The following is a 25492-nucleotide window of genomic DNA, read 5'->3' as shown; positions in this document are numbered from 1 at the left end:
AATCAGACGCCAATACGTCACTTACGTGACCTTTCAGAACGTACATCTAAATGTCCATCCTATGTGCCCTACTGTTCTATGACGATCATCCAGGTGACAGCCATTTCGATGGGAACTAGAGCGGCCCCCTTTTGCAAAGCGCAAGTTTGTCCGCTTCTTTTGCAGGGGTTGTGGTGACGTCAGAAAGACACTGAGCTCTGATTGGTTCTGATTGAAGGATAGTGGGTAGACCTCAAGGCAGCTTGCTTTGAGGTCTACCCACTATCCTTCAATCAGAACCAATCAGAGCTCAGTGTCTCTCTGACATCAGCGCAACTCCTGGAAAAAAAAAAAAGAAGAAAAGGACGACTTGTTCTTCGCATAAGTTGTGAAAGTTGCGAATAGAAGAAAAGAGGAAAACAACCAAATTGTCTACAATGGTTGGTAAAAAAAAATTTTATAATCACGATTAGAAACACGCATGCACTTGATAATACGGCAATGTAATTGATACATGCGCTTGCTTATATGCCAAGAAAGATACTCGGAACACGCGACATTCTTTATCGCTGGTTGTGATAATGGGACCACATAGAGGACAACACAAACATATCTATCTGTTTATACTCTACCGTAAGTGGACGACACACCTTGACAGACCTTAAGTTGAGACACCCACAGCACGTGCATATTATGTGTTCACTAAACGTCATAGTTCTGCGTGTTATTCACAATCCAGGTTCATAGCTCTTTCTTTCGTCTATCGCCTGCCAAAAAGGAACAATCTTGAGGGTGTGAACTGCGCCTTGCGAAAAATCCGCAGAAGTTCGCTCTCAGCACGCTTTTAGAAATAGAGGGCTCCTATTCAAAGTTGTTTTTATACCTTATTTTATGTATAGTTTGTTCAAATATACACTGTTTTGTTGTATACATGATCATGTAAATTGTCCCACTGCAGATCGGAATTCTGGGACGAATGTTTTTAATGTGTTCACGCCCTTATTTACTTCAGTTAATCACAGCGACTAAATCTGCGGGTGCCCTGCGAGGAAACTGACCCAGAAATAACACTATTGAGTTACGAGCATTGACACTTCGCTGACCTGCACAGTACGTCTGGACGCGTTGCATAAAAAATGATAGTGACGCCACCACTTGCCGGCTTGCACGCAGGCGTCCGTTTGATGATATGACAGAAATCGCCATCCTTTCGTCTGTTGCATATGTGCTAAGTTGAGCCAACATCTCCTAGATAAAAAAGCCCAAGAGCTAAATTTTCTTTCTTCACTAAAGAAGGCTCCAGTAGGTCAGAGATTAGACACGACTACGGCGTCAGCGTTCGGCTACGAGTCGTGTTCTCACTGATAGGACTCGATTCTACGCCGCACGCTGACGCCGTAGTCGTGTCCAACCTGTGGCCTACGGTGGCCTTCTTTAGTGACGCAGGAAAGCACTTAGGCTTTCTTATCTAGGAGGTGTTCGTCTAACGACGCCTCCGCGCTCCCCACGTGGTTCAGTTTGTCCTAAAATTCACTAACTTGGGGGCTTTCGAAGACGCTCAGCAAGTTTATTATTGGAGCCAGGGATGGGCAAAGTACATGCAAATATGTATTGAAATACAAATAGAAAATACTTCGTCAAAAATGTATTTAATTACAAACCTAATTACATTTCCAAAAAACCATCTAAGTACAAGATACAAATACAACTAAATGTATTTCGTCTCCTCCAAATACTTTTCCAAATACATTCCTCAAAATTTGCGTCAGCGACTTGAGGGCACCTGCAACGGGTTTCTGGGTATCTCTTTTTAATTTTGCATCACACACTCGGGAGTTAGTGTGCGAGGCTCTAGTAACGTAATAGAAATATAATCACAAAAAAGTATAATCAGCTTGGACGTAATAGGTGAAAAAAGTACAAAGCTCCAAGCAGCTTTTTTTGTCGATTACATTTTGGTATAGTTCAACAAAGAACCGAGACGACCAAGACGCGCAGTACTAGGTAGAGAATTTTTTATTGTTGCAACTCGCACCAGTTACAAAGATCTGGACAACCCGCGCATTTAGAATGTTCCAGGCAAAACTATGGATGGAAATCAGCCTGGAAAGCATCACAAGTTGTCACAGGCACGTATTTAGTCAGTCTGCTTGTGAACGTCGATTTCGTCACTATTCTTGCCCTGGACTGGCACCGTAATCACAAAGTCACTAAACGCTTGTGCTTGATTGAGAGACACTGCATTCAGTGCAGAACGTAGTTTTCTTCGTGCTCTGGACAGTGCCTTTAAAATAAAGCCGGAGGAGAAAAAGAAAAAAAAGCCCCATAGCCGAATAAAGGATGGAGGCTATATCTTACAACCATATGCATAAAAACAAGAATTGTCGTGACAATAAATTTGCGGGATGTATTTTCGCCCACAAAATTGTATTTAATGACAACTGTATTTGAAATACTCACGTTTTAGTATTTAAATACACACGTCAAATACTTTACCCAATTTGTAATTAAATACAAATGCAGAATACGCAAAGTATATGAAATACGTATTTCAAATACTTGTATTTGAAATACTGCCCATCCCTGATTGGAGCTAATTGTTTATTTTCTCTAATTTAAAAGTCGGTTGGTAAACTGTAGGCAATTAGTGTGCTAATTGGTATGTTATTTCTTTTATTGTCACTCCTGGCGTCCGCCGTGACTGGTAATTTGGTTTAAAAAAAAAGTAAATTTCTTTTTCACCACTCTAGTTCATTAATTTTTTTTTCAAGTGTTACCAAGTATACGAGTACACGTATATTGTCCGGAGGGGCATACATCGTATTGATTGAGTGTGAGTGCAACTCTGGTAAATTTCTCAGGTTGCCGAGCAACAATTCGATGTTCTTGTTTAGTGGTTCAGTTCAGCATCTCAAGGCGCATACGGTTGCTTTGATTTTATTTGTTTGTACATACTGCGACCTCAATCGAGGCCATTGCAGGAGTGTAAAATAGTGGCTAAAATTAAAAACAAAATATTGAACAAAGGACAAAACATTCGAGATATTGATTTAACAATCACACATCAAGGCAATATAATTTTATTTACCTATTTTTAATATAAAGTCATCATAGGGAAGCATGCGTGTAGAGCCATCAATACTGTTCTATAACTCAATGGTGCGAGGAAAAAAAATTTAAACAATTGATATGATATTTAATTGGAACAATGTTCAATGGATGAGACTGTCTGGTAGGAGTGACATTTGTGAAATTAATGTAGTTCATGCTTTTAATGCTAAAATCTCCACTAATAATTTTATTAAACATTTTAAATCGCTGGACTGGTCCGCCTGAAAGACAAGATTTACACCCCAGCATTGTCATAGCAGAAGATGAAGAGAAATGTCGATCACGGATGTTGGAAATAAACAAAACAGTTTTAGCCTGGATTGAATCGAGAAGATTAATATCCTTTTCTAGATATGGATCTCAGACAACGAATTCCTCCTCCAAAATGGCTGAAAGAGGGTTTGAAAGACAGATAAATGACTTCTTTAGGAGAGTATTTCAACGTACGTTTGACGTACCCTAGCTTCCCAAGGGACTGGGAACAAATGAAATTAACGTGCGTGTTCCATTTAAGGTTACGTAAAAACAATACCTAAATATTTGAATGCATAAACCTCATTTAAAGTTACATCACTAATTCCATAGACAAACACCAAAGGTAATTGGTTTTATTTGTAAATCTCATAAAGCATGACTTGTCAGAGCTTATTTCCAGCTGCCATTATTTGCTTCAGTTAGACAAGCTCGAATGATTCATTAAGTAAGAGCTGATCATTTAATTATTGTACAGAACGCAATCGTCGGCATATAAACAAATTTTAACCGCCATGTTTTCTACACTGTCATAAATATAAAGAGGAAAGAAGTGTGGTCCTAACACAGACCCCTGCTGTATACCAGATCCAAATGGTCCCCGAAGAAGCCTTCCCAAACGAACTTAATTCGCCTCTATTTTAAATATTCTCTAATCCAGTGGATTAAAATGTATTTTTCAGTAAAACTTTCAGCCTCTGAAGTAGTTTGGGATGTGAGACTTTATCAAATGGCATCGAATAAACTATGAATATATCATCAACCTGACATCTTTTATTCAAAGATAAAGCAATTTCATGAGTAAATTCTAGGAGTTCTGTGGTGGTTGAGAAATTTCGACAAATAACCGTGCTGTTGTGGGCAGATACTTGAATTTCTTTGAGATATACGGGGATATGCTTGTAAATTATATATATTCTAGGAGCTTTCTAGAGGAAGACGTCAATGAAATTGATCTGTAATTTATATGACTGTTTGCTACCTGATTTAAATATGGGAGTTATTTTGGCAGGTTTCCAAAGTTTAGGTACGATTCCTGTGGAAAGAGACTTCTAAAAGATTAAGGATAAATATCTAAATGTACAAAAATAATACCAATGAAAAAATTAGTTAGAAGTATTATCCGAACCTGAAATTTTCTTGCAGTCAAAATTTAGAAGCAAATTAAGAACACGAGAAACACATATCGGGATCTTTTCTAACGACGAGTTCGAGAGATTGAAGTGAAAATTAGGTTCACAACCATCATCTTGAATAAATACAAATATTAAATATGCATTAAAACCATTTGAGATATATATCAGAGTGGTTACAGATTGGTCCTGGATAATAAAACTATGTGAGACTTCATATTTGGGTAGAATAGATCGCCAAAACTTAGCTGGGTTTCACTTAATGCGGTAGAGTAACATTAAAGTAAATTGGCCAGCTGTAACTTTTTCTACTAAACAAATTTTTCGAATTGTAGACCGGTTTACGTCCACAGGGTTAACACTTTGCTTCAATTTCCGATGTCTTTTCAGTTGACGTGATAATTGCAAAACTTCTCGAGTAGTCCATGACTAAGGGCCGGTTGCACCAACGCCGCTTACCTTAACCCAAAGCGGCACTTTCCTAAGCCGGCTTAGCGTCCTAAACGGAGCTCAGGTAAGCACGGGTTTAAATTCCGGTTGCACCAACGTTAAGCCGGCTTTACAGACGCGCCCCTAGCTAAACGCTGGATTGGCCTAGGGAATGTAGGGACAAACAGAGCGATCTAGGGAACGCTCAGAGGGACGAATACGATTGGCGGAGAGGAATCACGTGATGTAAACAAAAAAAAAACTGCCGTAGTAGTCGTCGTCGGCGCCTGCCAACGTTACTAAAACACTCAGTTGGGAAACTCGCCGTCGAAACCTGGGCCGCTGGCGTCCACTGAGACCGAGCTAAATGCGACAACAGCGTCACTCTTTGTCACTTGTCTGTACTGTGTTCACCTTGAGCTTTTTGAAAGCCTGTTTTTGCGTAAAAACAAACGGAAAAGACTCTTTTTGTATGAAATTTATTGGAGTTTAGTACAAAAAGTGGGGCGCTTTATGTTTTTAAAATCTTTAGTTTGCAGGGTTTTGTGGCACAATTAATATTGTTTTTATACAACCATGCCTCAGCGGTCCTTTCAGGTAACGCGTCCCAACCTAGGTGCATTTTAACTTTGGTAGGTCGACGCGGCGCGTCCGCCGAGGAGGCGGGGGTGGAACCCCGGTAACCTCTTCCGCAGTATCTGTTCTTGAAGCAGAAATAGAAGTCACGTGCAGTTCCTCGAGCGGCCGCTGCGGGAGAAATGGTGGATTTGTGTTCGTCATTAGCTCAGAATTAATTGGGGGGCTAGTTGGTTGTACATCTAGACGGTGGTTTTAAAAGCGCAAAGGACTAAGAAGAGAAGGGGGACGCGCTCTGTCCTGTCCCCTCCTTCTCTTCTTAGTCCTTTGCGCTTTTAAAACCACCGTCTTGACGTCATTAGCTCGGTGCTCGGAGACAGATTGGGGCCATTTTTTCGAAGGTATCTCTATGGGAGTTTCCCAACAGTGAGTGTTTCAGTAACGTTGGCGCCTGCTTTAGCTGTATTTCTTCGGTGAGTAACAAATTAAAGGTCTCAAAATTCAATCATTTTTTTCGCTTAACTTTCAATAACAGAAGTCAAAGCTTTAAATAAACACGAATGCTCTTTACATCTGTGATTGTGTGTTTAACACCGGTTGATAACAGGATATTTTGACAGTGGCAGTAGTTTTCGTGCTCACATTTTGAGGTGGAGGAGTCATCCGGGGCCCCGAATTTCACCGAACGCGAAAAGGACATTCTACTCGCTACACCACTGAAGACAAAACATCATCGAGAATAAGTAGGCAGGTAAGATGACTACTAAAATCAAGTCATGCCTGAGACAGATGAAGTTCAAAACGGTGACGAACTCGCCACGGCAGCTGCGAAAATGCCCGGAAATCGTCGAATAGAAGTCGTCGAGAGGTCAGGTCACGAGACCTTGCATCGACGGTACTCGTTGCTATCAGCAAGGTGACAGAACTGCACTGTACCGTCGTTGAACATCCGCTGCAGCCTGAAACGGACTTCAGTTTCACACTGTCAAATTAAAAAAAAAAAAAAAAAAAACTTCTACTATACTTTGTTTCACCTTCTGTTGTACCGCAGGAAAGGCTATAAGCGCGAGCTCCTTGCTCTAGGGCACACCTCGGCGGCACAAGCTCTCGTGCACCAAGGGCAGCTGCCAACGCTATGAGCTCGCGCTTCTAGCCTTCGCTGCGGTACAACATAAGGTGAAACGAAGTATAGTACATCACATCATGCCGATAAGAACGGTCGTCTCTTCGCATTACCTTCCCCAGCCTGCCCCAATACAGCAATGAACGAATCTAGCATAGTAGTCGTTACGATTTGTCGTCGCCACGAATGAAAGATATAAAGCAGAATATTCCTAAAAAATCGCGATCACCAAAAAAAGTTGCGGTTATGGAACGATACAGTTTTCTGAAGCCAAGATTCTGCTCGCGAGATTAGGAAAATTCACTGAAGATTGTCTCAAAACTCAGAAAACGAAAGAAATTGAATTTTCGCTATTTTATCACTTAAAAGCGCCGCAATCCAATGCAAACGGCAGAGGTGTCGACAGTCAGCTGATCGCCGAGATGATGTACTGCCATTATTGAACGCGCTGATCGGATTAAAGGATAAACAAGGTGAATAAACAAAGGTAAATAAACAAGGTGGTAAATAACAATACGTTACAGTTATGCGAAAATTAGTAAGTACATACGAATAAGCTCGTTGACAGAAGAACCAACGGGAAGACAGACGTGAGCCCCACAGCTCCGTACGTATCTCGGTTAGGGCTAACACGCCCTGAGAGTGGAGAGCCAACTTGAAAACAGGGGTCGATAAACACTTCACGCGACAATATTTTGCATGCTTGTCACAATCGAAGGTCATTCTGTCGAGACTTTCACGCTGATGTAGCCTAAAACACTTCGCACAACCAATTTCGTCCACCGCATCGACCGCGACAAACCAGCCGCCATGTTTTAAATCCAGGATTAAGAAACAACCAAAAGCAAAGCGCCCAATGTTGAGCGCTTAAGTTAGCGTAGTTTAGTGCTAGGTTTAGCGATAAGCGATTTTGGTGCAACCGAACGCAACCGAAACTCAGCTTAGGTTCCCGGCTAAGCTCCGCTTTGCGCTAAGCGGGGTTGGTGCAACCGGCCCTAAGAAGGATAAATCTATTTTTACAATAACTAGAACAAATCTTTTTTATGCAACCACTAACTAGTGAGCAAAATGTATCAAGCCAAATGTCAACACCACACTGCCTAGGGCTTTGAAACCATTAAAGCCCAAATTGAGAAGCAAGAATAGACACGTCGTCTGCTCTATTAAAACCTAAAACAGTAACGATCTCTGGATTTGCGCGCCAAACAAAAGATGTTAAGCCTTCCTAGCACATACTCGTGGTTCGATACACCGTCTACTACTTCACACTCATAACTGAATCGAGTAATGCTATTACTATGAAAAACAAGGTCAAGTATTGAATTATCACTTGTACAGTGATTAACCACTTGATCCGAATCAAATTTCACAGCAATGTAAACAAAAGCACCACAAACAACTTTGTCGCGACCACCAACCATTCGTTGTTCCAATTGATGTCAGGTACGTTAAAATCGCCTATCATGACAAATTCGTGGTTTTGAAAGGTATGTTTCAGTGTGAAATCATGAATATCAAAAAGTATTTGCAAGGCGGTACCTGGAACTCTGTAGACGGCCGCAAGAACAAGAACAAATTTATCGACATGAACCTTGCACCACAGTGACCTTGTATTTGGTAGGCTGGGAAGTAAAAAAATAATTAACACCAGCCTTAAGAAAACAATGCAACACCACCACCCCTTTCAGAGGACCTAGTGCAGAGTACAACATCATAATTAGGGGGAGTAAATTCACAATCGAGCGTATACAGGGTCACGCAACCATGTTTCATTGACACATACCACATGATGGGATTATGCTACTGCAGTGCTAGCAGATGAATACCCCTGTTACACAGGCACGCTTAACCGCGGTTAACTCAGCCTTAACTGCTGTTAATCGGCGTCGTTCAAGTGTCAATGCTCGTAATTCAGTTACCGCAGTGTACTCTCGGACAGCTATTTCAGAAGTGAAGAGCGCGTGCACTTCTTTGATGGGTGCTCAATATGCTCAAGCGCACGTTCTCCCGTAGCTTTGACTGCATAACCGTAGAATGTTGTCCGCAAGTATTGTGTGCTAACTGCGACTTAACGTAACTGCAGTTAAGTGTGCCCGTGTAACAAGGGTATTAGTAGACTTTGGAAGAATGGTTCTTGCGTTAAGTTTTATCAGAGTAACAAACTTTTCCTGCACTCAGTCGTCAATTAGGGCGGTTACGAGGGTAAAGGGAGGAACCCTTACAAGGCAATCATTAGACGCATCTCATGTGCATTGAATGCTGTCGAGTAGTGCGTAATCATGACGCAAAATAACTTTCGCACCATTCTTTTTTTAAATCAGCCGTACTCATTAGCCAGTGCTTCCTACGAATGTCACGAACACGAAGGGAAAACCTTTGTTAATAAACAAGCGGGTACCCTTAAGTTTGAGAGCACTTTTTAAGAATCGCAAGCTTCTCACGGTAGTCAATATTATTGAAGATGATAGGCATAATTTTGCCATTAATTCGGGAGCCAAGCCAATGAAATGACATTGCAAGAAACAAAAAATCTTTGAAGACAATAGATCAGTGACACTTTTTAACAAAGGCACTTACGATTCATTTTCGACTTCATCTAAGCCGTAAATAATCAGGTTGTTCCTTCTAAAGCAGTTTTCCAAGTAACAATTTTCCTCAGATATCTCAATAATTAAGAGTTCGAGCATGGATTTTTTTTTTATTTAGACGTTTTATTTTTTTAACATGATCCGATAGGTCCTGACTGTGTTCAAGCCTGGTTCAGACAGTTGTGTTGCTGGCTTTCAACGCGACCGAAACGACAGCAACGACAAATTCACCGGAATAAGCCACCGCCCTACACTACCCATAACAAGCAATAAAAAAAAAAAACAAAAAAACTTCATGGAGCAATTTCGAATGCCAGTTCTTCCGGTGCCCCGGTCGTGGTTGCCGTTTTGGTTGGTGAGGATGTAAGAGGCGCCAATCAGTGAATCAGGCTTCGTTGCTCTATCGGTTACGTAAAGAGATGCCGGTCCTTTGTGTGGGCCCCAAATAAAGCAGGTTTTCGATGAGACGAGAGTGACGTAACTTTACTGACGGCGGGCTTACACAAGCTGCATTCCACACCATCAAGCGTGTCCGTGCTGCGGTGAGAGGTTGGTGTGCCCCTGAGGTATGCCGCCCCTAACCAGGGGCGTTGCCAGGGGGGCTATATATGAACTCATCTCTGTTACGTCACGGCGCGGTGTTGGCGCGTCGGGCGCACTTCCGGTCCGGGGCTATGGGCGGAAGGCCCCCTGTGAGACGTGTATTTCTGCTTTGTTTTGAAAGGAACCAGACAAAAACCTACCTTCTCGTCGAAACGCCGCGACTGGGGCTGTACCAAAAGGGTCGAGAAAGGTTTGAAGGTCAGTTTTCATGTGCTCGGTTCTTCCGAGAACGTGGATATGTGCCGTGAAAAGGGAAAACCAGACGCCGTCGGACCGTGATTGCATGGGCGGGAAGCACTTTGGGTTGAATTCACGGATACTTGTGGTCATCACATTTATTTATTTTCTTCCAGCATGAACGCCGCAAAACCGTCAAGTTGTGCGTACCACTTGCGGACTACGTCCAGTGCGTCTTCAAGTTCAAACGGCCGCCTGATCGTTCGAAGTGTCGTCTGCTCTTTTAAACGTTTCTGCTTGTCGTCGTCTGCTCGTTCAAACGACAGCAGCCGTAGACCAAAGGTTGACCCGGTATTTGCGATAGGCAGTAAGTGCGGGCCTCAAAATATTAAGTTTGAAGGTTTGTTGGGGTAAGTTGGCTCGGTGTAAACAGTAGATACAAGATGTGGATAATTGCTTAATTGCCAGAGGCCTTCACCGACTTGTTATGCCTGATTTACTTGGTCCGCTCTTGCTTGCAATTTTCAGTATCGACGTCGACCACCTCAGCTAAGGTTCACGCTTTGGTAGCCTGAGCGACGTAATGAATGATAATAGCAAGCAGAATCTAATCATCCGAATCAGGCTTTAGCGTACATTCTGCGGCGTCCACGCGGAATGAATCGCCGCATGTCACATTATTCACGCAAAATTTTGCGGTGTAACGAGCCTCGTTAATTTCGCTGAGGCCGCTCAAGTAGTCAGACGTTGTCAGGAAAACGTAGAATCAACAATTTGAACGCGAAAAAGGGCAGGGGGACTTGCACCGACGCCGTTAACATCGCATTTCAATGGTTTGTTTATGGGCGACGGCGAACTTCTTGCCCACACCCTCATCGCGCATGCGCTATGAGGGTGTGGGCAAGAACCGGAGCAAACCGGAGCGTCTGCTAGGGGCGCTCCGGTTTATTTGTAAACGTAAGTTCTAGCGCCACCCTCCCCCTCGCCACCCCCCCCCCCCCCCGCCCCCTCTAAATGAAAACAAAAATAGCTGGCTGCCTGGCTAATACACCGACTTCCACTCAGTACTATAAAAGAGACATTTGTCTAGAGCAATAGGACTTCTGATTTGACTTCGTAGACACAATACCGCAACCACAGCACGCCGGTACTCCTCATCCCGGATCGAAACGGGCAGAGGTGAGGAATGAAAACAGGGTCCCTGGACTCTGCAGCTAGAGGTTTTGTTCCGCGTGCCCCGAGCTGTGGTGCTCTAACACACTCCGTCATCTCTTCACAAACCATAACGATTTGCTAGAATCGCATTGCGCATCACCGATTTTTTTTTTCTCCGGCAAGAACCAGTAATATGTATTGTCGCTTATTCGTTTATACAGCGGGAGGTTAGTCCGCCCCAGTGGATGTCTGCTGACTCCGCTGTAGATGAGAAGTTTACTCACTGTTCTGCCACTGCTATTAGCCCCGAGAGCGAACACAAGCGTCGCTGCGGTCGCCACGCCCTGATTGGGTGAGGTGTACCGTGACGTCAGGGGGAGTACTCCGCTCCGCGATCTCGCATCGGCTCGCTTCCCAGCACCGGTTTCCTGGTTTGGCGAATTGTGTGCTGCAAGCCCATCGAGGAGCTGGATTTCGTATACACGGTGTACAAGACGTTGAGTTAGGCCGACATTGACGTGCTTCCGTACATTTTATAAGTTTGCTTGTCCCTTTTACTTTTAAAATTGGGTTAAGAATCCCGAAAGCAATCGGCGGAGGCAATTCCGACGATGGACCTCCCCGTCCGTCCGAGCGACACAAGGCAATCTTGCGAGGGGTCCGTGAAGCGGTGGCGCAAGTGTTTCAGACGCTGGAATTCGGTTCCTTGCATGTTCATGATTTAGGACGATACTACATCCCGCTTTCAAGGCATTTGAAGAGGCATTTATACCATGGGCCATTGGGTGGTCGGCAAATTAGCTCGCGACCCCGAGTCTGCGCTGCCACTCTGCATGCGCTGGTTCGCAGATGTTTTAAAGGCCCTGTGTGGTTACCTTTGAAGTGCTCGTGAAACAAAGTTGTTTACATAGATGTAGTTTCTTCGTGTATTAATTATATTGCTTATACACGTATGCAGGCATATTTCCTAGAAGATGCACAATTACTTGAAATCAGTTTGTATGGTAGCACCAAAAACGGATGAATTGCCCCCAGTTGCCTGTATGATATGTATTGAACTGCTCAAAATATGCACAACAATAGTGCCGTAGTTTGGAATGTTTATACTTTTTTCCTGACATTCTTTATTCCAGTCTTGGGTATTCGGAAAATACACCGTTTAGTCTGAATGAACCTTTTCCACATACCGACGGCACCAGGCTGTGGCTGCACGAACTAAAAATCGAGGAAGTGACCTACCTGCGCTACCAATCGATTATGGGAGCTACGCTACCAGTTGCTTCGCTCTCTGAGCAGCGGCGCCTGCCCAACACGACTTTAAAGATGGGCATCCGTGGCGTCCACCCAAACGTCATGTTTTCCTTTCCGTCGACGTTCTTTTTGTGTGTAACACAATTATATATATGCTGCAGTTACGTGTTCTACTCGCTGATATACCGCCTCCTTCCGAATTTCCTCGATTTTTCGTTCCGACTTCCACCGCTTGGCATCAGGCGCTCGCGCGTGCGCAGAACGCTTCTCGGAAAAGGTCCATTGTCCTATTTCCAATTAAAAGAGACACTGCTGCAGGTCCCCAAAAGCTTCCTCAGCCTCCAAACTGCGTACAGCTGAACACTCTGACAACAGAGGAAAACAGGAGTAAAAGCAAGCATTCGAACGTCTGTCCAGTGGTAGATGCAGCACTAGTAGCGGAAAATGTGGAGCCTGTGAAGGGCGACAGTCTGCGTGAGAAAAGCTTCTGGTATTTTAGCTTCAGGACAATTCGATTTAAGTAAAATTTCAATTTTAGGGCTTAAGGGACTGATAACGAGCTAGACACGTTCGCTTACGTTTGTGATGCATTACTTGAGGGTTGATATAAACAAGTTCACAGATACCACCCGTGTAGTCCATTGAAATACTATCCGAATCCAGCAAAGGTCAAATGCGAGCAATGTATAAAATAAATGTTCCTTGTTTTTTCGTTTTTTTTTTACTTTGCCCCTGCACTTGGGCTGTCTTACTTGTGATTCTCTTGTCATGGCTCAGACTGTATTTAGCATGTTGCTCGAGCAGCTTGCAGCTTTTCTGCTTCGGCGATCTTGTTTAAAAACAAATACAAAAAAAAATAGTATGCATAACCTGCCAATTCATTGAGAACACTCAGCAGCATTTATTGCGCGGAATGTAAATCTACAGTGATGCTCCTGCAATTGTGGTCATACTTCTTTATTTTCATATACCAGCTGTGATTCATGCGTTGCCTGACTTGTCAACCATGCTTAAAATGTTGGTTGACGTTTCGCCTGTAGCTACAGGCCATATCTCAATAAAGGCACATATAAAAATTTACACTTCCTACGAAAAACACGCAAAAAAAAAATTAAATAGAAACGAGCGCGCCGACAGCTAGCGTAGTCACAGCCTCCACAGGGCGAGCGGGGCGAGTCGGGGAAAAATTCTCTCCTCGCCGTGACGTCACCCCAGTTCGCCGTAAGGGGGCGCCACGCGAACTTCTCGGGGCTAATAGCCTAGGGTCTTCAAAGGGACCGTGCAACGATATGCGGACCACAAGTTCGTCTGCTTTTTGCACAGGGGTTACGCGGAGCTCCTATTGACCGATTGTAAAAAAGAAATAGTCGGTAGACCTGAAAGCCAATCAGAGCTCGGCATCGTTCTGACGTCACCAGAACTCCTGCGTTAGAAGCATGACGACTTTCTCTCCGCATAGGCTCGTTACAATCAGTGCCTCGACATGCATTCGGGTATTGGCTCCTGTCCAATGGCTCGATGACGGGCACAGGCGACCCTTTACAATGTGTGGAACACTGAGCGTATCCTGTACTTTGCCAACCCCAGCGCGTGGCTATGGTGGACATCGGCTTTATATAAGCGGCTCCAGATAACGTGGCAAGTTGTTCACGTTCCAAGTTTAGGGACATGGCCAACTTTCTGGGACATTCCGTGGAATACAAAATTTTCATGGAAATATAAACGTTATAATTGTTTGGCGTTTATTGATACCCAGGCAATTATAGTCCTCGAGAATATTAAGATTGTCATGAAAAGCAGAAATGCATAATCTTGTGAACGGGTTTATTTTACGATAAGGAAAGAGGGACATTTAAGACAAACAGACAAGCCTGTCTTGTCTGTTTGTCTTTAATGTCCCTCCTTTTTTATCGTAAATTAATAACCAACACGCTCAACCATCTACATACCTTGTGAACGGGGCACGTAGAATTTAATGCAAAGTAAATATTTGGAGCAGTGGAATAAAAATTTTACGCGCCAAAAAGTTTAATTACGCTCATTGGCATTTTTTGACTGTTAGTGTAAAACACTTTTCGGAAAAATTGCGATGTTTGTTGTTGTTTAGTTGAAATTCTCATTTTAGTGTACACGCCGAGACTTTGATGTCCCACAAAGTTGGGGATGGTGAACTGTGTTCGATTTTTCCAAATTTTTTTCTGCAACTGATTTTTACGATGTAGAATGACAATCGGAATAATTCAAAGCATAATTTAAATCATGATTTAAATAACGTTTTGTATCATAAATTAAATCATGATTTAAATTATGATTTAGATACGTCTGGTTTTACAACGATGATTTGCCTCGAACCTTTCCCGCAAAAATAGAAATTTAGAGAAATTGCATTGCATTCAGTTATCAGACGGACTGATCAATCAATCTGCCATATAAAAAACATCTAGAGATAAAAATCACTATTTTATAACTACAGTGTTTAAAATTGAAGTATTATATTTTAAACAAGATAAATTTTATTTAAATTAAAAAAGAAAACTAATCAAAATAAAATAGATCTGATTTTTTTTTTTTAAGTCGTGATTTTTTTTTTACCTTGCTGCCAGTGCATGGAGAGAAAAAAAATTCAGAAATGCGGTATTTACTAAGAGTACGAAAATTGCTGCATAGCTCTTTCAGATAATGCAACAATATTTGTACTTTCAGTAAGCTCAGCAATACGGCATCAAGCGGTCAGCATAAAGGTCCCTTTAACATATAGGTCCCTTTGCAATCGGCGAATCAGCCCGCGTTCTAGGGTCGCGTGCACACGCCACGCGCGGTTTATCGCGAACTGATTCGCAGCCTTCCCTAACGTTGCCTTAGCTAAAGGAGCTAAAGGGGAATTAGGATACTGTAAATAGGGTATTCGTCAGTCAATAAATACCCTGTTGACTGCACCACCGCCTTGTATATTCGACAGTTGAAAGGTGCTTATTCGAGGGTGACCGCCTCAAGGATTATTAAGGTTACAAATATGTAGCATTTCGCTAAAATTTCGCACGAGAAACAAAAATCGAAATGTTGATTGTAAGTAACATTGAGCATTTGCAGCATTAGTTTACGTCCCATGACTGAAATCAGTTACGACCTATAGAGACACTTGTGACTGGATTTGTAGTATTTGCGCCAGTTTTTTTTCTCAGAGTTTCGACGTCATTCGTGTACGCCATCATAACTCCCATTCTCTGTTAGCTTTGGCTTTAAAGGACAAGTGATCTGTTTTGACGATCCAATTCGATTCTTCACCGCTAAGCGCAGGTATCATCGTCCTCGCGACAGAGTGTGTTAAATTTATTGAGGCGGGCATGGTGTAGGAGAAATTAAATCATTCTTGAGTTGTTGCTCCTGAGCAATACTGGGCATCGAAAAGGTAAACCGTTATCGGCGGCTCGCCTTCCCATATCGCGGTGGATGCATCTTGCGTCTTCTACGAGATGGGAGACATGCGAGCCCTCGTTAATTCTAAACATAATCTATGGGGGGGGGGGGGGGGGGGGGGGGTACAATAGAGCGGACGATACCCAATTTACTGAGGCCATATCAGAAGCTTCCTAATGCGCTCGGGGTCCAGGCCCGTGCCATACTATTGTCTGGTATACAATTTAACAACGGGCCAAAATGAAAGCCGTTTACGAATCCCTGTAACGCCGAATTGGAGCGCACGTTTGCAAGTCCGGTCTCAGGGCGCCGCCATCTTCCTCAGTGGGGTGCGCTCTCGGGAGCGGCCATAATCCGATTACGACGCCTTAGCAAGGCTTCGTAATCGGATTATGACTGGTCCAAGCGCACCCCAGACAGGCAAGATGGCAGCGCCCTGAAGCCGGACTTGCAAACGGGGGTCACGTGACCTGCGGGTAGTCACGTGACCTCGGGGGGGGGGGGGGGTCACGTGACCTCGGGGGGAGGGGGGGGTTACGTGATTTCGGGGGGGGGGGGGGTCACGTCACCTCGGGGGGGTCACATGACCCCCCCCCCCTCCGGTTACGCCGACGGCGACGTTGACGCCGCTCAGGCTGGAAACGGTACCCTAAGAGCTGCGCTCTAAAAAGGAAGCACTGTCTCGTTTTTCAAGGCATTTCACTCAGAAAAAAGCCTTTTTCCCGGAAACAGTAATGAGTGAGCATAGCTTTTAAAACCACCTTCCGAATTTGTAGCAGGCATGTGTCGCTTCGCCCAACTTGCAACGCAGCACTTTTTTCTATATCCTTTCTACGCCCTTCAAAAAGCAATAGATATTCCCCACAACAGCGGAGAGAGAAAGAACTCTTGCGGAGTCCACGTAGCAGCACCCTACTTTACGATTATAAAGGGTGTTTTACTTGAAATAAATATTATAAAAATATTTAGATATCGTTGTAAATCTCTGGAACACTATTTTAATGTACGCTTCGTTGTAAAACGTTTAGTGTGCACTTGGGCAATCTAGGCAAATCTGCCATGTCCACTCCTCGTGCTTATCAGAACTGTGTAACAAATAGCATTGTCACGCGATTCTGTGGGTATCTTAAGCAAGCAAGCAGGTATCGGTGCAGTCGTGTATTAGTTTTGCTTATCGCGAAGATATCCTTGACACACAAGCATGGTTTTCTCCATAAAGCAAACGTTGGAGGTATCACGGACACGCTTACGATAATCGTTATCATCGTGAGTGTTTGTTCTTATTATCAGGGCGGAGCTCAGGGTAGCAATCAAAAGATGTTCTTATTCCCTTCGGAATTCAGAGGACAAGCTTTGAAGTCTAAAGATGGCCTTGCCACCAGATTGCTTGCAAAGCACAAGGCTGCGGGTCGGAACTCTTACTCTCACAATGAATTTAACAGGACCGTGAAATGTTACTGGCTTGTATAGTTTTTCTAACGGCATGAGTTACCGGATACACCAAGAGTCGTGACACCCCAAGAATAACAGCGACGGATACTAGTCGCGGTAGGAATGAATAATTAAAAACGTTTTAGCTCTAGCCAGGTTATATAAAAAAAAATTATGTTCATGTAGCCTTTATATTATACATAGAGATCTGTGATACCCTAAAGAAATAAATATATATTTTTCTGTTTGTACCGTGGTGCACATGTAAAGCGCCAGGAGAGGTCATCAACAAGGTTGTACAACTACTCATCAAAGTGAAGTTAATCGAACGTATACCAGAGAAGTGCCCAGAGGAACGTGTCAACAGAAACGTCGGACCTCGGTTCGTTTGTTTCACTCCGCGTGACCACAGGTTCGAGCTTCCAGCTTCCATTAAGTCGAACATACCTTCGTCTTAAAAATTAGGTCCTATAAAAATTTTTACTTTTATTTTACGTCGACGCACCTGTGGAGGCTTACGACTCCTCGGATATTCCAAGTTGTAGGTCGTCATTGCAGCTGACTGAACAACACAGAGGAGCGAGAGATGTGGCCAGAGCAGGCCGTTCTCCGGCGGTGGTCTTCGTGTCGAAAGAAAAAAAAAATACCGACCTTTAATCTTAAATATTTTTTATTGTTGGTAAGGCCCTTTTATGTGGTGTATTTTCAACAAAAAAAAATAAAGTATTATGCGCATGCATGGCGAGAGAGTGAGCCAATTGGGTGACACGGGTCTGTGACCTCGCAGATGCGGCGGAGCCCAGGAGCCATCCAAGGACGGTCGAGTCCTGCTGCACAACCCGCACCTGAAGCACATGGGGAGCGACCACTTGTATCACTTGGCCCTGGGCACCGCCACCCACGACCTAAAGGAGATGTTCGGCGACCTCAAGGTACCACCATCATCACCATACGTGGAATCGTCGCACCCACCAATCATCATCGTTCATCATCATGCTTTTAGGTCGTTGCCTTTAGCGCGCTAGCGTTAATTAGCACGTGTCGCAGAAAATCCGGCGTTGGCATCGGTGGGACGGCAAAATCCTGATTGGTCGATAAAGTCATGACATCACAGCCACGTGGTACGTCACACGGGTGACGTCATGACGCTATCGACCTTCAAAATTTGGTGAGAACGTTTTTCGGTAAATTTAGCGGAAAACTTTGCGGCGAAATTCACCGGAAAGATTTCCTTCCAAATTTGCCGAAAATGCGTCACGTGGCTGTTGTGATGTCACGTGGGACGTCACGTGACACGTGACGATACCGACTAGGCCATGCGTACACATTTGCACGGCTTGGAAACGAGCGCCGGTGTATATGAAAAGGCTTTGCGATCGGGGCTCAATAACGCTATTTCCTTCCACGCTTAAAGCCAAAGCTTAAACGTCCTCGAATATTTTTTTTGTAAACGACGGTGCGCGTATTAAGATATTCTAGTAGCCTCATTTTTTTCCGAACCACCCGGAGTTGCGGTGCAGGTCTTTAGGTAGAAGCTATGGTTTTAGTATGAACAGAAAGATGCCATATTTTTGTTGTTGTGAATTGTACTTCGCCATGCCTGTTGATTGTTATTACTTGCAAACTGTTTTGGAGGCCAGCTCTCTCTAAATACAGCATCTATAAAATTGACGTCTTCTCTCTAAGTATATCGAACACACAAAAAAGTTTATATCAATCCTACGCTCGAAGTCGCGAGATACAAAAGGTGCAGCGTGTTTTGACCTGCTCTGGGTGTTTAATTAGCACATCTTTTTTAGCTGGTGAGTTAAACTGAATGACGGTAAATTGATCGGACAAGAAGTCTCCTTCCTCCAAAGTGAGCAGTGAACGTTTTTGCAGTCAATTTATAGGCGAAAACACAAAGAGGGTATAACTATACACCAGTTCAATTTTACCGCCAAATTTAGCGGGTAAACAATTCCCGTCAACTTTTACTGTGACTTAAGTCCGCTGAACTTAGCGTGTTACACTGACACGTTACCCGCTGCATTAAACATCTATGGAAACATGTTATTTGTTTACGAAACCTTAGCACTATATATATATTATATCTGAAAAAACTTGGAGGACACCTAAGCCTCGCATTTTTAAGAGGGGAACGCGACACAGAAACCCTCGCTTGCACCCAAGCTTTGAATTTTGTCTTTGAGGCAAATGAGTTAATTTCATCATCACTGTAAACATTTTAAACATATGATGACCTTTAATTCGCTTTACATGTCAGGTTTTTAATCACTTTCATTCCACGCGGAACGTAACGTTTTACGTTACCTTTGTGGGTTGCTTGAAATACCCGCGCTAGGTCATGTGGCTGTGGCGTCATGAACCTATGAACCAATCAAGAGTTTCGCGGAACGCCACCGACGCCGGCTTTTTTTCGTTTTGCCATGTCGCCGATTTTTTGTTTGTGACACGAGCTCCTTAACGCTCTCGCTATCAAAGAAACCCTTAACTTGAACGAGACCGATTTGATTCTCCTTTCGCTCGGTGCTTATGTACGTGGTTCATTCGTGGTTGACACGTTTTGCCGGCTGTCATCGACCTTGCAGTTCATCTGCATGGGAGGCACTCCGACCCGCATGCAGCAGTTCGCGCACTTTGCCAAGCAGTTTCTGGGCGTCAAGCTGCCTACGGGAGCGGACCTTTATGACATCAGCCACTACTCCTACCGGTACTCCATGTACAAGATCGGACCCGTTCTATCTGTCAGCGTAAGCATCCAGCTCGGCACTGTTCTCACCTCTTTTGTGGGATGACCTGATTCGGTGTGTGTACACTGCTAACACCAACATGACATCTGTGTGTGTGCGTGTGTGTGCGTGTGTATTTTTCTGTTTTTGCTTGGAATGTATATTGGCGGGCCCTCCTACGTCGGTGCACCGAATGAGGACTTTTTACTACCCTTGTAGTTTTAAACGACCAACTTTTTTATTATTTTTTTTTTTTTTTAAGAATAAAGCTGGAAAAATTGTATAAAAGGGGTCACGGTCTGTATATCCACCAACTTAATGATTGGAAGCAAGCGCGTTTTCCCACAGTAATTGGGGGCACTGCGCATGAGCAGAAACACGTTTTGGAAAGAGTGAGCCATCTGAGTATCCTCTGTTCCGAGCTAGAACATCGCTTTGGCGTCACGCCACAAAGATGAGTTTGGCGTATAGAGATTTTGGTCGTTGATTAAAGGGGCCGAGCAGTAAGATTCGCTTTGGGTGTTTTTCACTTTACACGAGCTTACTGGCACTAGTGGGACTCAAGGATAGCCGCACGCAAGACCACTGGCCAAGAAACTGTTTTGTAGTGGTAGAATTTTAAAGATAAAAACAAGCGTTTTCTTTCAGTCTTTTTTTCGCAAAACTTGTTCACGTAGCTGGGGGGACGATATTTGCATGCGATTGCTCGACAAGCATTCGAGTTGTGGCCCGTGTCCAATCGCTGCAATGACGACAATAGCCGAACAGTAACAATGTCTGGAACTTGGCGCGTGTCCTGTGCCTTGCCAACTCCAGCGCGTGGCTATGATAACATTGACGGCATATAATCGGCTCCATACCACGTGGCCTCTTGTTCTGACTGCAAGTCGATGGGGTGAACGCTGCTCGTTTTTCTTTACTTTCTTTTTGCAACTTCTATTGCATGTGGTGAAAAACGATCTCATGTTTCATAAGTCATAAACGTCAGGGATTAGTTCTGAGCGGTATTTGCGCAATGCACAAAAATTGTTACATTGCCCCTTTCATGTTACCGACAAAAAGAAAACGCAATTGCCTTGGCTACCACTAATAGAGTTTCTCACAAAAGGAAAAGAGAAAGGGCAAAAAAAGAAGAACTCAAAAGCAAAAACAAGACAGGCAACGCGTTCACCCCAGACAGCCTGATCCACTCCACGGCTCCAAACACTTTAAAAAAAGGAGCCGACCACCTGAACAACAACAAACCTAAGGTCAACACACATGGTGACCTCGAAAGCGCTACAGCCTAAGCTCTATTTCCTACTCCATTTCCTACTTTCCTACCTATTTCCTATTTTGGAATAGGAAATAGAGCTTAGGCTGTAGCGCTTTGGAGGTCGCCATGTGTGTTGACCTTGGGTTTGTTGTTCGGGTGGTCGGCTCCTTTTCTGAAAGTGTTTGGAGCCGTGGAGTGGCTCAGGCTGTCTGGGGTGAACGCGTTGCCTGTTTTGTTTTTGCTTTTGAGTTCTTCTTTTTTTTGCCATTTCACTTTTCCTTTTGTTTGAAAGTCTATTTATTGGTATGCTCCTATCAATAAAATTCAGCTGCGTTTAAAATTTTGTTGTGTTCGTCCGTTTTTTTTTTATCGTTCCCCATCTCAGAGATTACAAGATGTCGTACAAATAACAATTGTTTTCTGCAATTAATTATTTTATTGATTTTTTTATTTTTGTTTCTGTTATTAATATAGTTACTACGTGGTAGTGCGCGGAAATTCAATTGTTTGCAGACGACTCGAATGTTCTTGTGCTTTTCCTTTCATAATAATCTTCGACTCTTTCCAGTTCATCGAATAATTGGTTAAATAAATCATCGACAAGGCTCCTTGAATCGGCTAGATTTAAATATTTTAAAAACAAAATATGTTATTTTTTGGGCGAAACACAAAGTACTTAATATGACAGACATAAAACTGCATCCATACAACCTAAAGAAGGCTAGTCACGAAGAAAGTTACGGCACATAAAGATTCTGAAATCTTTATAAATTTTGTTTGTTTCCATTTTAGTTAAGTTATTTTATAAGCATTGATGCGCAAGAAGGTTAGTTATATGGTAGTGTAGATGAGCATCAACTCGATAGAGTAGTGAGGGCGAGCTATATGTCAGCATTATATTCATTCCTGGAATTATACAATGTTGCCTGCGTGTCGCTGTGTTAGCCACGTTGAACGTGGTGACCAAAAACCTACAAGGTGCCCTTCAATGACATTGGAGAGGGGTACACAAATGCGTAGAGTTCGTGTTTTGAGACTCAGAATTTTAGGAAATACGAAATATTGTTTGCACGATATATACCATTCTATCAGATAAATCAATGTAAAAAAAAATATAACCGATAGTTTATTTGAAGCTATAAAGTTGATATATAACTTAAGCGATCTGAATGTGACAGATTTATTCAGGTTGCACGACACTTGAGAAACGAGCCCCGAAATTTAGACGCCGAGACAGCCGGAAACGCTCCGATCAAAATAGCCCCGGTGGCCATCGTTCTTTAAATATCAGCGGGTTCAGATCGGACAGCTGAGGAGTTGAAACGTCCCGAATAGACCGATGCCGCCAAGCGAACTGCGCAGGCGCGCGCATTCCGGAAGTATTGCAGCCGCCATGCTACTTGTAGTCATCGCTCTCCGGCTTCCCGGCTGAAAAGGGCTCATGTGGGCGTACATCATAGTTTGGGAAGCCCTGGTGTTAGCTTGGATTCCCCTACATATCAGTACTTTCTTAGATTGTGTTGTTTGTGATGCCTTAGTTTGTCATCAGGCGCAAAAAAAAAAACAGTTTCCGTTGTCTTATCGCTTTAGAATCGCTTTGCCGTCTGCTTCGTCGTCGTCCGCTTCTTCGCCTTCGTGAACGCGCGTGAACCCACTGCGTTCACGCGGTGGTCTTACTGCAACAGCGGCAAAAACAACGAGGCCACTACTCCCTCGACCACTCCGGGTGCTCCTACGTCTCAATAAACTTGAAAGCAAGTGAATATCTACCTCAACGTGAAAAAGCACAAAATTCGAGGGACCATCGGCTCGGTGTAGCACCGCGGAACAGCGTCAAATGTGTCGGTGAAATACTGAGCTCTGTAGTGCGCAGGCTTGGGCATAACTTTTATGCGACAATGAAGTAAAACGAGCTCAATAGACATTCTCGGAGAGCGATAGTTTTCTAAAACTCGTTCTATTCTGGTTGAGGGCCTTTGCGACAGGGTACATTAGAACTGCGGGGGGAAGCCTGTAACCAAAGAAACGATCTACAAAAAGAACCTGCCTGACGAGCCGTAACAGCTCGCATTTGTCAAAATGAAACGTAACCATGAGAGATGCCTGAGAACTTCGGGTAGAGATGAGCTCTTGTGTACAGTTTCTATTCAATTTTATTTGGTTTGCTCAAGCTCCGAACGGTAAGAGCTGACCGACGGAGAATGTTTTTTCCGCTGTGTCGATTGGTGTTAATGCAGAATGTATCAGTAACGCCAGCCAAATCAGGTTGTGGCATAATAGCCCACTAAAAAAAAATTAAGTCTGATATTGAGAAAGTCGTTGTATTTCAAGTTACATATATATATATATATATACGTACCGAGAATCGCTGCTCTTTCTTCGGTGATTGTACTGATTTTTTGAAGCACAGTTGTGCTCAAAACATGTCGTGTCAATAACAGTTATAACCACCAAAATGCATCAAGCAAACATTGTATTAAAAACGGTCGCCGCAAGGCAGTGTGGAAGTTCCGGTTGAGATAGACCAACGGATATACCGCTACGGAGCGAGTGCTCTGAAAGATTCTAACTTACGGAACACTTTGGTACGCCCTACTACGTCTCATGCCCTGTGTAAGCTTACACTCTTTAGTTATCGTGCAATGGGGTGAATATAAATTATGAATCAAATAACGAAACAAATCTAAAAACGTTTTTTCCTGCCGCTCTTCTACCGCTCCCTTTACCTGTTTTAGACACTTTTTTCGTGGGCTGCTTTCTTCCGGGAAGACATAAAATCCGATGCCGTTTTGCCTGGTGCTGTTATTGTAGCACCTTGACACAGAACGGAAGAAGACACCCATTAAAAACCGTGAGTAAACGGCTGACTAAAAGTTTCGTGCTAACCTGAAAATTCCCAAACACCGGACGTACAACGCGCCTTGACGCGGCCAGAACACTGGGGAGAACTACAGTTACCAGAATGCACCACGGCAGCGGTGGCGTCGTGAAACTCCTTGTGAGATCGGTCTATTGGTCCTGTAGCAAGAAGGATATTCTCATTTGCTAACAAATCGTATATTTACATTATTTACAAAAGAGTCAAAATCTGAAGATCGTGGAACGTGGACTGCGTAGCCCTTCGCCTTGTCATCTCGAGCCCCCGCGTGTAAGTGATGGTGTTTTTCTCGAGCTGGTGTTCTTCGTCTTCTTTACTCGCTGTAGCGTGCCGCTACAGGTACTCCCCCCCCTAGCGAGGAGGTGGAGGAGACGAGCGATCAGGTGCTCCTTTGAAGTGTACTCGTCGTACTAGGGTTGGAGTTGTGTGTGCTTGGGGTTGCTCGAGATGAGCTGGTTTTATCCTGTCGAGTGAAATTGTATCTTCACGTCCTTTCACGAGCACGGTGAAGTACTTGTCGGCGCGTTTTAGAACTTTAAATGGTCCTTCATATGGGTTCTGCAGCGGTCGTTTCACGGCGTCTGTGCGTATGAACACGTGGGTGCAGCGTGACAGTTCCGGGCTGAGGAACACCTTGCGAGAGTTCCGCTGTCGTGTGGGCACAGGTCGTAGTTTCTCGAATGAGGAACGTAGACGGCTTGCGTAGTCCTCTGCTGTGGTGGTTTCGGTGTTGGTGGTAGGTGTTAGAAACTCACCAGGGATGCGTAGAGGCGTGCCGTACACCATTTCTGCTGTACTGCATCCCAGGTCACTTTTTAGGGACGTGCGTATTCCAAGCATGACAAGTGGTAGAGTTTCCGTCCAAGGCGCGGCTGTATCTTTCGTCTTCAAACTGGCCTTTAGCTGTCTGTGAAACCGTTCCACCATTCCGTTGGAGATGGGGTGATAGGATGTAGTGTGAATATGCTTTGTACCTAGGATCCGCGAGAGGTTCTGGAACAGTGTAGACCCGAACTGTCTCCCTCGGTCTGTTGTGATGGTGGTTGGTGTTCCAAAACGGCTGACCCACATGCTGACGAAGGCCCGTGCTACAGCTTCTGCTGCTATCGATTTGATCGGTGTTGCTTCAGGCCACCTCGTGAAGCGGTCGATGCAGGTCAAAATGTACCGGCAATCGTCTGCTGGCGGGAGTGGTCCCACTATGTCGAGGTGGATGTTGCTGAAACGACCATCGGGAGGTGAAAACTTGCCGAACGGTGTAGTCGTGTGCCGACCCACTTTCGCGCGCTGGCATTGCACGCTCGTGCGTGTCCAATTGCGGATGTCGGCGTTGATCTTAGGCCATATGAATCGAGCAGTTATGAGATGTTGTGTGGCTCGAATTCCTGGGTGTGAAAGTGAG

General features: G+C 44.0%; 1 protein-coding gene across 2 annotated transcripts in view; it reads left to right on the top strand.

The window, feature by feature from the left end:
* The window catches only part of LOC8025631 (uridine phosphorylase 1), a 71381-nt gene that overhangs the window by 17008 nt on the left and 28881 nt on the right, over positions 1-25492 (top strand). For both annotated transcript variants that reach the window (XM_029993357.4, XM_029993358.4), the window contains exons 2-3: positions 18013-18157; positions 19817-19978. In XM_029993357.4, coding sequence (XP_029849217.2) covers positions 18013-18157; positions 19817-19978 — 307 coding nt within the window. The remainder of the gene's footprint in view (positions 1-18012; positions 18158-19816; positions 19979-25492) is intronic.

Source organism: Ixodes scapularis, unplaced genomic scaffold (assembly GCF_016920785.2).
Source record: "Ixodes scapularis isolate PalLabHiFi unplaced genomic scaffold, ASM1692078v2 PGA_scaffold0__279_contigs__length_252992795, whole genome shotgun sequence".
Lineage (NCBI taxonomy): Eukaryota > Metazoa > Arthropoda > Arachnida > Ixodida > Ixodidae > Ixodes > Ixodes scapularis.
This window is presented reverse-complemented; position numbering and strand designations above follow the sequence as displayed.